This window comes from Serinus canaria, chromosome 3, assembly GCF_022539315.1.
Source record: "Serinus canaria isolate serCan28SL12 chromosome 3, serCan2020, whole genome shotgun sequence".
NCBI classification, from domain to species: domain Eukaryota; kingdom Metazoa; phylum Chordata; class Aves; order Passeriformes; family Fringillidae; genus Serinus; species Serinus canaria.
The window spans coordinates 19,937,176-19,950,122 of NC_066316.1; the positions used below are offsets into that span (position 1 = coordinate 19,937,176).

Consider the following 12,947-nt stretch of genomic DNA (forward strand, 5'->3'; position numbering starts at 1 on the left):
AATTTTAGAAAATATAACATAGCATACATTGATATATTCTGAGTGGGATTAAGATATACTCTTGTGCTAAGAGCTCCATAATGATTGTGTTTATGGCACTGTCAGAGGTTTTTTTCAGAAGACTGGGGAAAGTCAGAAAGCCCCTTCTGTTCAAAATAATATTCAGGTTTTGTTTAAGAGCCACACAGACTGCTTCAGAATACTCCATTTGCTCTGCTGTCTAGAGCAAAAGATTGATGGCAAACCAATTCTACTCTCATCCGCAGATGGCAACACTTGGTGGTGGAGGAGATACAGGATCTTAGGAGGGAGAAAAATATTGCAAACACAAATATTTTTAAAAATTGAGCTTTTTACTCCCAATTGATTTTAACTAATTTCTGTAGAACATTTTTTTATGCCATTATTAGCATATAGTAGAAGTATCCTATGATGCAGGGGAAATGGATCCAGTGGGAGGATGAAAGCAAAGCTCAAACAAAGAAAGAAAACCATGGGGGTGAATGATCCCTAGCAGGTACACAGCAATCTTACCTATCTGACATGGATTTAAAAAACAGAAAAATGAAGCCAGCAAATGCCTTCTGAACTGAAGAGAGACTCATGTCAGCAACTGTTTTGTCAGTGCCAAAACACAGGTGACTATTAGGCATGAGTGAAATTATTATTGCTGCAAAAACATAAAGTATGAGCAGCCCATTTAATTTTTTTTTTTTTTTTTTTTTACATGCTGTGCCTATTTCCTCCTCTTACCAGTGATTCAGTGACCCAGATTTTGGTAAAAATACCAATGAGAAAAACCAAGAACAATCCTACTCGGGCAAGAGAAACTACATTAAGGGCACATCCAAAAGAAATTTAGCTCTGCTATGTTCGAGTGATCACAGCTTCTTTTCTTTTCTTTTTTTTCTTTTCTTTTCTTTTCTTTTCTTTTCTTTCTTTTCTTTTCTTTCTTTTCTTTTCTTTTCTTTTCTTTTCTTTCTTTTCTTTTCTTTTCTTTCTTTTTTTCTTTTCTTTTCTTTTCTTTTCTTTTCTTTCTTTTCTTTTTCTTTCTTTCTTCTTCTTTTTCTTTTTTTCTCTTTCGCTCTTTCTTCTCTCTCTCTAGCTCTCTTTCTTACCATCGAGTAGCCCAGACTTTTTAAATCTGAAGAAAAGTTAACAGAAGTTGACAGTAGAAAATGATCTGATGGAATCAAGTGAAGCGTGTAGATGAGGAATCACAACTATAGCATGCTTCAAACTTTGAATAAATGAAAAGGTGACTAAACTTGGCCTCACCTTCTTCTCACAACTCTACACAAGATGTATCTCCCTCAAATTTATAAGCACTGTCCCTTCATAAAAACTGAGTCATTGTGAGCATGTCCAGACTTCAAGTACTCCTTATTTGTACCATGATATACAGAATGTAAAAAGTTGGAGTTTTGAAATTGCTGAGTATCTTCAGCCAAAACAAGAACAACTGTAATTTTCATTAAACAGCAAAAATAAATTAAGTGTAAGAAACATGGTTCAGTTTGGGGTAATTCTGATCTAGTTTGTACATGTTATTAGCTGTTAAAATAATCTAAACTTGCATTTGAGAATGTGGCCACGCCACATGAACAATAGCACCAGTAAATGGATTTTTTTAAACTAAATGATGTATACAAGGAATCTCAACATTTTTCTTGAAGTGGCTGAGTGATTTATCTCAACAGATTTCTGCACTTGGGATTTTCTTTACTCAAAGATGCTCAAAGGAAGCAGTATAATGCAAACTCTCAATATGTCACATTTTGGCAGTGATTGCTTAATGCAGCAGTGCACAAATGAATTGCTCCACTGCATCCTCTGATCATGAATATGAATCGGAGTACTATAAACTGAACTCAATGTACTGATAAGTGACTGCATCTGATTGTGCCAGCAGCCAGATGATTTTCTCATTAATGAGCTGAACTATTAAAAGATGGAAGAATATGAAGCCAAGCCAACATTGCCTGAGACTCTTTGCTGACATTTTTTCAGGCCTACCAGAAAGCTTTGCCAGCCAGTGAAGGAAAATTCATCCCAAAAAATCTTTTATGAATGAAGACAAATAAAAGCTTCAAGGCTCAAATTCTGTTTCAGATTACATGGATGTGACTCCCTTGTAGTCAAAGTGTTTCTGTTTTAGTATGGGACAATCCAGATTTAGATATTAAGGAATTATACTCCTCCTTTGCTTTTCAGCCTCTGCTATCCTGTGTATAGCCCATGGCTGCTAGAAAAAGACAGAGAACCTCATTCAACTAAGCAGAGCTTCTAAATTCCTTAAACTGGGCAACACAGATTTATGGAAGGCATGTGGCAAACACATCCTCTGCAATTAAAATAATCTGTTAGAAATATTTTTAATTTGGATATTTTAGAGTGTTATTCAATGTCAAGCAGTGATGTATAAAAATCCATTATTGTTTGCAAGCATCACCATGTTGCTTTGCAGTTTAAATATGGCCCCATCTCAGTTGGAAGCATCTGCAGTACAAGTCTACAGTGAGCCATGTAGATCACTTGGATCTTTGCTCCTATAGAAATGTGACATGTGGCTAACTGAGAAAAAAAAAATTAAAAATAAAATAGAAAAATGAACAGCATGTCTGCAGGCACCACCACTGCTATGGCAAATCTGCCTCTAGAGGGCATTGCAAGCTAAATGTTTTCCCTGACAAGTGTTGAGAACATCTTGGATCAGCCCAGAAGGCAGTCCTTAAATTGCCTAAATTAAGAGATTTTGCTGTGTTTACAACATCAGCTATGTAGGGGTGAAAAAAACTGATGGGTAGCAACACTGAAGGATCTTCAATCCACTGAGTAACAGAAAATATTTTTGCTAAGAATAGATGTTACCAGACATTTTCTAATATACCTGAAGCTTCTCAGGATGAGGCAGGTTTTGAGCCAGTTTTTGCACATAACTGTTCCCTTTTAATGACTTTGTTTTCATCCTTCTATGAGGGCTGCCATTCCCAGAGATGGCTGAATCCAAAGATCATTCACTGGTCATTAGCAAAGAGGTTCAAAGAGGCTTTGAATGCTTAGCAGCTGGAATGCAGGCCAGTGCATCTGATACAAACCAAATAACATTATTATTTGACTCTCTCAAGATCTATGATCAGTAAAAATTGCTCAGATATAAGGGACATCAAAGCACTATGTTACAGGCTTTTTGTATGTAAGACAAAAATATCTAAGAGATATCATGAGATGGTAGGGAGCTGGTAGGATGGGCTCTTCCCAGCATTGGTTGTTTTCTAAAGGTCTTGTTAGGCCTTTGCAGACATGCAGTAGGAAAAATCCAAAGGACGTTTTTTTTTTTCTCCTCTGTTCACATGAACTAAATCAGTTCAAATTACAAAAACTACTTTTCTGCTGCTGAAAACCAAGGAACATTCTTGTCTTGCTGCATGCTGAAGGCAATATTTGATCATTGCAGAGAACAGCAATCAGGTCCTTTGCTATAGTTTGGCTATGGATGTTTAACTATTCACATTTGTTCAACTACAATTAACTGAAATACATTCAATACATTCTTCTTTTTCTGAAGACTGATGTTTGTCTATTTTCCCTACAATCACGTGATTCTTTTTGATTTTTATGTACCACTGTGAGAGTTTTGCTAAATGTCATAGCCAACTACATTCCTAAGGGCTACAAGCCTTGCAGACTCTTCAACATCCAGGAATCCTTTATAAATTTTCAAAGTGCTCAGCTCATTTCCTGGTGCCATTCTGTATGTTAAGATTTTGTACAGTGAGAATAGATATTAACATCTCTTGTAAGGCAGAAATGTCTTCTCTGAAACACATAGCATGCTATAAAAGAACAATTTTATTAATTAGGAAAACCAAGAGTACATAAAATGTTAAAAATATAATAGTCAAATATACTAGAAAAAGCAATTTGATAGCTAAAACAGAAGGGTAAACTATATCAGGAAGAAAGTTATACAGGAGTAAAGTAAAACCTCTTACACAATCAGTATTTTTACTGACAGTTGGCTGCACAACAATAGCATCAAAATTCTTCCTGTCTTGTTCATTATATTACTGCAGTGAATAAAAATATCAAAATTTCAGCTTTAATGGGCTTTAGTTGAAACTGTAAGCTTGCCACATGCAAACATTTTGATTTAAGCAAGACAGCAGAAAAAAAATGGTCCCTCTAGAATAATTATCAAATGGTTTGTGTAAATGTAAATAAGTGCTTGATGTACTTAATGACAAATAAAAGGATTCTGGGATTATACTGTGGCTACACAAAATAGTTTGGATTCTATATTCCCATAAATAATGGCATAAATTCTGTTTGAACTCCAGATAAAGAATATTGGATTCCCTGTGAAATGAAATTTGAAAAAGACACCCAAAATCCAAACCTCACTTTGTGGATATTTATTTGTCTAATAAAGCAAACAGACCTGGTTTTGTGTAAGAACATTTCTGGTTATTTGCTTAGAAACAGAAAAGTTTTGGGTTTTTTTTTTTTTGGCAAGAGGAGGAAAGGTGCATATGTATCAAACAATTCCCATTGGAAGCATTGGGTTTAACCTCCCTCTGTGCTCCGGCCCCTGAGCCATGAGCACCCTACAGGCTGCATGGGAGGCTCTGCTTTGTCCTGGGGGCAGACACACTGAAAGGAAGAAAGAGAAAGAAAGATTAATCTGATAAAGGCATTGCCATTTCTAATCGGACTGATGGGAAAATGTGGTATGAAGTTAAAGAGGCAATGCAGGGTGAATTACTGTGATGAAGTACCTTAAAGCTGAAGCAATCAAATAGATAGCTCTCACATATAAAAATTACTATGCCATCTTTATTCATCAACAGTTTTGCACAAGTGTCTCATGTTCAATCCCTTCCAGGAACAGCTAAAGCACTCTGATACATTGGATCAGATTAAATCTTATCTGGGAAACTCAGCCACTGGGGTTGCTGCTTCCTGCTTCCCAGACTTAATTTCTTATAACAGAAATCAACCTTTTAAAGCTTGAGAATAACAAACTGCAAAAAGTAATACCAGTACAGCACAGTGCCTGTTCTTGCAATCTGCTGGAATGGAATTGGAAGGGCTTTTACTCTGGTGTGCAGTAGCAGTAAAACTTTTTCACATAGCCTGACAGGTGAAAACCCATAGAAAGGAAATTTGTGACTCCTAGCTTATAGAATCAGAGAACGGCTGGGGTTGCAAGGGACCTTTAAGATCATTCAGATCCAATGTCCATGCCATGAGCAGGCACACCTTCCACTAGACCAGGTTCAGAAAGTATTCATACAAACAGACACTGAAGTTTTCTTCACATTTATAGGGGCCATAAGAATTACATTAAAAAACTAGTACTAAAAAACCTACCATTGAGTAACAGATAAACAATCAATATTTGATTCAAATATAGTCAAATGATATGAAAAGCAAATATGGTATCATAGAAAATTCAGCATAAAATTCCTGTAAAAAGCCACTCACATGATTTTAAGACTCAGCTTGTAATTTGATCTTTAGATATGCTATCTTCCTGTGATGCTGAATTCCTTGAGCCTTTTGAAGTGGATGGGCTCTGAGGATACTCGATACTTTGCAGGAATGTTTGTTAATGAACAGAGGAAAAAAGCATAAATTTTGTGTGATCAAATGTGTTCTTCTGACCAAGTATCCCATGATTTTGTACTCACAGCATACGGGACTAGGAGTTAATGTACAGGTACTGATAAAAATTAAATGGAAATGGAAGAACTGATCTAGTAATAAGGTATATATGTTATCAGAAGTTTATTTTTTTCAAAACTTAAGTTCTTTCACTCACAGAAATGCTAAAAGGATTTAAAATATGTTATGTTCCATTTAATGTCTATCCTGCACTTCTGAAGTCACGGATCAGTCAAGGATACCTAACCCTGAAAATGATGAACAGCAGTGATGAACCAGATACATTTATAGTTGTGAGGGGAAAAAAAGAAATAAATTTTACACTTTTTTCCTTTTTTAGTGTTAACTTCACAAATGTGTAATAAATAAAAGTGATTCTGAATATTTTACTTGATGACTCTGATTTTGCATTCTAAATTATTTATACTAAATAAAATACAGCTTTTTCAGATATTGTTACTTTAAGATAATACTTTTTTTAAAATACATTTTTGATACATCTTGGAAGCCATATTGCCTAAAGTTCAAGAGAAATCAATTTAAACTATTTCAGACACAGTATACATCACAGAAAGAGTATTTTATGGGACATTTATTCAACATACTGCTGTGTATTTGCTGTAATACATTTATTACATTTACTTTTCATGTGTCTTATGGTTTTTAGTCTCCAGGACAATTACACTATTTGCCCACTGCTGGAGTAAGTTTTTCCAAATTTTTCAAAGAGAGCAATTGAGGAAAACAGTGTTTCAAAGTCCTAAAGAAAAGAGAGAAAAAAAATTATGTTAGGCCTAAGTGGGTTTGGCTTTTTTTTAAGGTATTTTAGAGTTCTAAATATTGTTTTCTATTTACATTTTGTTGTATAGATTGAATGCAAATTATGCAAAATAGTGAATATTAAATACACATTTTTACATTATATGAAAATTCCCTTGAAGAGGAGCAAAAGAATGGATTTAATTGAAAGCAAATATGTATTTCAAACTCTCAGCAACTAGAAAAACTGCAGTAATTTCCTGCTCTAGAAATTATATTTTGCAAATCATGGTATACAAAAGTTTATTCTCCCCCCTGAAACCAGGCAGGTTAAAGAAAGCACAATAGTCTTGCTATACTTAAACTTTTCTACCCTGGTTAACATTGAAATATAGGTATTAAAACAGCTCCATAAGAAATATTTTTTAAAAATTAATATGTATTAATTAAGCAGTAGTGGCAACAAATTGATTAGGAGAAGCAGGGAGATTCCTGAACATGTTTTTTCCCAAAGTAAATTTCTTTATTACATTCAATTTTTAAAGGGCAAATGCTTAAAAATCTAAATTGAATAAGGGAAACACAAGTGAAGCTGTGCCTTAAGAATACAACATCAATTCAGCCAACAAACAAGAAAGTAAAACAAAGTGTTCGAAACCATATTTTGATTTGTCTACTTAGTAATAAATACTCATGGTAAATGGTTAGCAAGTCCATGGTATTTAAGATCAAGGTTTTAAAGCCTTCTTAATAAAATTATTTCCTTGAACCTGAAGTTCTGAGGATAGTGTAACAATAGAAAATACTTGGTTTGCTTTAAAATGGTTTTTACTTTTAGAAAGCAACATGCCACAGGTGAACTCTCAGATTTCTAGGATCTGATGACTCATTTTTAAGAAGTTGTTCTGAATACTTTGTATGGTTTTCTATTGCCAACAAGTAGCTCTGTGAAAGTGGAGGAAATGGAAACATCTTCATGCAATGTCTGAGGCCATGAGTTAAAGAAAGGGAAAAGTTTAATCTTTTCAACACATTTCCCAATCTGAAAGGTTTCATTTCATCTTTAAAAGAGAATAAAACCTATTTTTTTAAGGACATGAAACACAATTATCATTCCGTGGACAATTTGGATTTAGCTACTTCACAGAGCACAGTTCAGCTGTACCTCTATCAAGAGAGCACCTCTGACTTTGAGTAAGCTTCATGCAGACACTAAGAGGGCCCACCTACCTTTCATCTGCATTGCATTTTGCCAAACTGAGACCATATAAATTCTTACAGCTCATACTTAAATTTGTTTACTATGATTCCTCCAAATTTCTGGTGCATAAATCTTAAAATAGCAAGGTAGACATACATTCAAAATTAAATAATTGGTGTGTGGTGTGAAAGTGGGTACTATCCCATTCCTAAGTGATTTACAAGATTTACTTTTTAATGTTTCTCTATGCCTTGTATTGGCCAATTTCTTATTCAACAGAAACAGCCTATTTGCATATTTTGATATTAAACTTATAGAAAGGCACAATATTCTAATTTTCAGGGTCTGTTCAGCATCACAAGCACTTTCTTACCATAGGAAACTTCGACCATATGATTATTATAATAAATATTATAGTATCTCCAACACAACTGCAAATGGTTTCCTTCTAAAGCTAAGCTAGTTATATTTAATTCAGTAAATTAACCAGACTAATTCTGTTCATGGGAATGGAAAAATCAACAAACCAGTTCTAGTTGCTGAGAAAGCAAGCAGATAATCCAGCAATAATTTAGGATTAAGCAGTAACTCAGAGCAGAACATGGTATCTATTATTTTTAGATACAGAAAGTATCTCATTAATTTACATGCAGGACAGTTAACAAATCGTGAACAGTTTAGCAAGTGGTGAACTTTGGGTGAGATAGGGAGACCAGTGAAACCTGTGCAGCCCCCTATCAGGATAAAATCAGGAATGGGAATGCTGAGCATTGCAGAGATCTTTATTTGCTGGAGCAGACGGCTCTTGCTATTAGGATTCCTGGCCAAACAAAAACAATTGGCTGCCAAAATTAGCTCCTTGGGACGATTTAGGAGCCTTTGAAGTGAGCAGTGTTTTTGAGCTGGAACTAAGCCCAGGTCCAGCTTCAAACTCAAATCAAAATGACAAAGAGGAAATTTTTTGTGCCACACGCCCCCTCAGTGTAAGATTACTTTGGTTTGGCAGCTGTACTGTTTATCTTGTTATTTAAAACTATTCCACTAGATACTCACAACTGAGCATTTAAACAACTGGCTCTGATTATGACGACAGCAGTTATGTTTGACCACATTTAGGAAACATTACAAAGTCTGATGGATAAATAAAAGCATTCCTGGCTTTACAGTTACATTAATTAATGAAGTTTAGGATGTATACTAGGTAATAATTGCATAGCATGCATATAAAATATAAATATCTTTTTGGGAAACAGATCTTGTTTCTATTTTTTCTATATTTGAAGATGAAAATTTTAATCAGATTTCAAGAGAGAGATAAAGTAAGGCCTGAAAACACCATCTGGCCTTGCAAGATCTACCTCACAGCACAAAGGGAAAGGAACTGGAGGCCAGGTTCTCACATCCATCTAATATGATGGTGAAATGACCACTCAAAACATGAAGAGAAGCATAGTGATCCACTGCTCATTGATTCTGATGGGAATCATCTTGAATTTAGGCTGTTTTGTACATAGCATAGAAGTTATGAAGTTATGTAAATAATCCTTTTGAAGAACATAGGTTGTGAGTAGAGAAAAACAGGCTTCTTCAAAATTATTTTCACCATCAGTTCCTCTCTGTTGGTAGCTGGAATGAGTAGACTTACAAATATGAATTCGCACATACTGGTGAGCTCAGTCCATAGTTTTGTGCTCTTGGGACGACAGGAGCATGAAACTGAGCTTTATGAAATTTTTCCACAATGCATTCTTAAATCATACCATACAACTCTCAGCATCAGAGACCTGTAATTCTCAGCATTGAGAGCTACTTATAAATTCTCAAACAAAGTTGGTATAACACTTCCTTTTTAAACTTGTCCAGCTTTGACTCCTTTCATTCTAGTGAATTGTGAGTGACTCAAGTTCAACTGACAGAGCTTCACAAGACCTATGGACCCTTTCAAAATGTTATATACTTGAGCTTGTGAGCTCATCAGTTTGAAACTATGGAGTCAGAAAAGGTGGCATAAAGCCACCAAAGATTTGTCTCAATCAGCACTCTGATGTCATAGATTAGACTTGCCAATATAGTCTATATTTGGAATGTTATTAAAGCAAATTCCAAAGACATTTTTCATCTGACAATGCAGACTTACATAAATACAGATCACCTACAAATGCTGGCAAATGAACAAGACCTTGTAGAACATCAGGTTGGTTTGGAGGCCCTTGAAAATTACTTCTCTGATATTCTGGAAACAAATTTGTACTAACAGTGTTTCTTTCAAAGCAATTTTGTTAGTACTGTACAATATCCCATGACATAAAAATGCAGATAAAAATGAGATAGGAATTGCCATAGAGTATCTTCTTCGAAATTTAAGGAAGTAGAAAGTCAGATGCCTCAGACCAAAGCAAGAACAGACAAACAGCAGTAGCATATTGACTCTCATATTCTAAGCCCAGAGAGCACTATTATTACCACTTATTCTCAGCTCCTGCATACGCACTTCAGGGTAATTTCACATATCAAATTTCTCAAGTCCATAATAATTATGAAACTGTCAAGCATGTGATTAACTTGGAACAATAACCATACAAAAAACTCACATTGTCTGATTTACAGGATAGGATAGCCTTTCCTTTCTCTCTAATGACAAAACTTGTGTTTGCTGAATAAGTAAAGATTTGGTTGCATGAGTTGAGACTAAATTTGTGTTAGGCTATAGATTTCCTTCATGAGTTAAGGAAGTAGTAACTTGTGCAGAAGTTTCAAATATAAATTGTATAATGAAAAGCATTCTCTGAAATATAAAGCATTCCATCAATAGCAGATATTCAGAGCAGTGATTCCCCTTCTGAGTCAAGCAAAAAATACTAAAGACAGTGTATACATGCATTATGACAAGCATGGCACTGTGTGCTGTGTAAAAGGTAAACCAATCCATGAAAAGTTTGCATCTGAGAAAAAACTTTTTTGTAGTGCTGGAATTGTATCTGTTGCTCCTATAGAGACATTAGGCCTCTTCTGTTCTTCTCTTTACGGAATGCCTATTCTGAATGTAAATTCTGTTAGGAATTAGTGGCAGAAAGAATAACAGAAAAACGAGCACAGCTGCTGGAATATTAATTCTATCTTCATGCTACTGAGTAGTAAAACCAGGATACAATACTTTGAAACTAATATCCACAGGTACACACCAAGACCTTAGGATGCAATGGGAAATTCTGTACAAATGTCCCTGCAGCAGGAATGTTCTTAGTGTAGGGTAAGCCACTGAGCAATCCTGCTTTCCCACAAAGTCGGGAGACATCCCATGTGCACAGCTCCTTTGGAAACCAGGCAGTACTGCCAAGTGTCACCTCTCAGCTCTCAGCCACAACCCCACCTGTTAAACAGTAAGTGGTCATGTTCAAGAATTTCCTATGATCCTAATGCTTGTAATAGTAAAATTAAAGTTTTGATTTGAGCTGTCATAGTAAGCCTCCTGACCTGTTAATAGCCACAGAGGTCTCTAATAAGGAAACAAACCAGAAACAGCAAGCTGTTAGACAAGTAAAATGTTGATCCAGCTAACTTTTATTCTCAGCAAATTTATCAATACTGGTTAACAATACTTCCAACTAGTACAGGGCCTTCTGACATGACAAAATGAGTATAACAACCCATTCTGTCAATACAACACAAATGTCATTTCAAGTACTCAAAACCCACTAAGCTACCCTAAAAAAGATTGATTTATCTGCTCCAGTGTTTCTTTGGGGCAAACTTTTCTCACAACTGAAACCAATTAGTGGGTCTGGCACTTGTAGTGCAAAATGTAGGTCAGCATCAAGTAATAAAAAAGTATTGACTTTTCTCTGTCTGTAAGCAGCATGAAAGGGGTGCCATGGCCTTGTCGTATATGAAAAGAGCTCCATTAATTTCACTTATTTCAACCAGGGCTGTCAAATACTAATGCTTCTATTGCACTTTTCACACAAAGTACATTGACACCAATCCTGGCCCCACTGTAACAAGTTTACAATATTTCAGTCAGTGAAAGGGGTACTATAATTTTTAATTCCCTGTTGTACATTTAGTCTCTTTAAGCAGCACTGCTCATAAGACTTACTAAGACATATGAGCTGGGACATTAATAACAGCTTCACACTACTTCCCATGGGCAACAGAACCTATTTCTTGGGCACAGCTTAAACAGCTAATTAGCCATAAAGTTCAGGACACAGTTGTTTTGGCATAACTGTTTCTGTGGCTGGTGGGCACAGACTGACAATTTTACTTTCTGCTGTGGAGAAAAAAACCCAAAATCTAGGAAGAGGTCTTCCATGACTTGAGGCCATAAAATTGAACAGCTAATGTGTTAACCAATTGGGTCAACCAGCCCCTTCATGTAAGAGATAATAACAAAAGCCTGGATCATGCCTTAGGGGCTGGATCTCATTGTGTCAGCTCAGAGGTATTGACTCCCAGGGAAAAGCGTGTCTCATCAGAGCTCCCTGCCCCACAGCTGATAAGTGACCACTGCTGTGATGAAGGGAGTAAAATTGCACCTTTCCCTATTCATCTTACCAACATGATGCAGAGGAGAAGGAGAAACTAACCTCTGCCTCCTCCTTCAACTGTGTACTACTGATACCAGTATGAAAATCTCTACATTTTGTTCTTTCTGGTAGGAGAAGAAAGAATAAAACAGTAAAGTTTTCATGGAAGCATACATGAGTTTTTCCATATTGTGGATAGACACAGCAGAGGTCAAACTGACCCAAAATGTTATAATCTTGTTTCCCTCTAGTCCCTGCAATTTGTCTTCTAAACTGACTTTTCTTTTTTTCAAGTGAAGTTTTATAGTTCTTGTTGACAAGCTTGAGGGCTCTGAGTGTGATGCCTAACTCATTCCCTAATTACCTCCTGCAAATGCAAACATCACCACCAACAATAAAACTCTTTGATTTAAAAAGACTGGGTGACTATGGTAAAAGGCAATTTTCTACTTGCTTTAATGACTTTGTAAGTCTTACCCTTTGAATCAACTTGCTATTAGATCTTAAAATAAAATGATATTGTATAGCCATCATAAAAGGGAACTTTATAACCTTCTGTGTTACTCTTACATCAGGCAAGTTTCTTTCTATTTGTTAGTTTTAGTCTTTTACTGACATTATGATAATGTGTTGTAAAAAAGAATCAGGAAATTATGTTCACAGTAGGAAATTTAACAACACTATTTTAATATCCTATCTTCCAAACAGAAAGAGAAAACGCTAATTGCTACTTAATTTATGTAACAAACATTTCATTATTTTTACACTTAATTTTTCATGGATATTTATAATCA

At 35.5% G+C, this 12,947-nt stretch overlaps 1 protein-coding gene across 1 annotated transcript in view; it reads right to left on the reverse strand.

Annotated features, from left to right (window-relative positions):
* Positions 1-6,161: 6,161 nt before the first annotated feature.
* SPATA17 (spermatogenesis associated 17) overlaps positions 6,162-12,947 on the reverse strand; it is an 86,313-nt gene continuing 79,527 nt past the window's right edge. Inside the window, exon 10 of the mRNA XM_018921252.3 lies at positions 6,162-6,427. Within this exon, the coding sequence (XP_018776797.3) occupies positions 6,347-6,427 (81 nt within the window). The 3' untranslated portion in view covers positions 6,162-6,346. The remainder of the gene's footprint in view (positions 6,428-12,947) is intronic.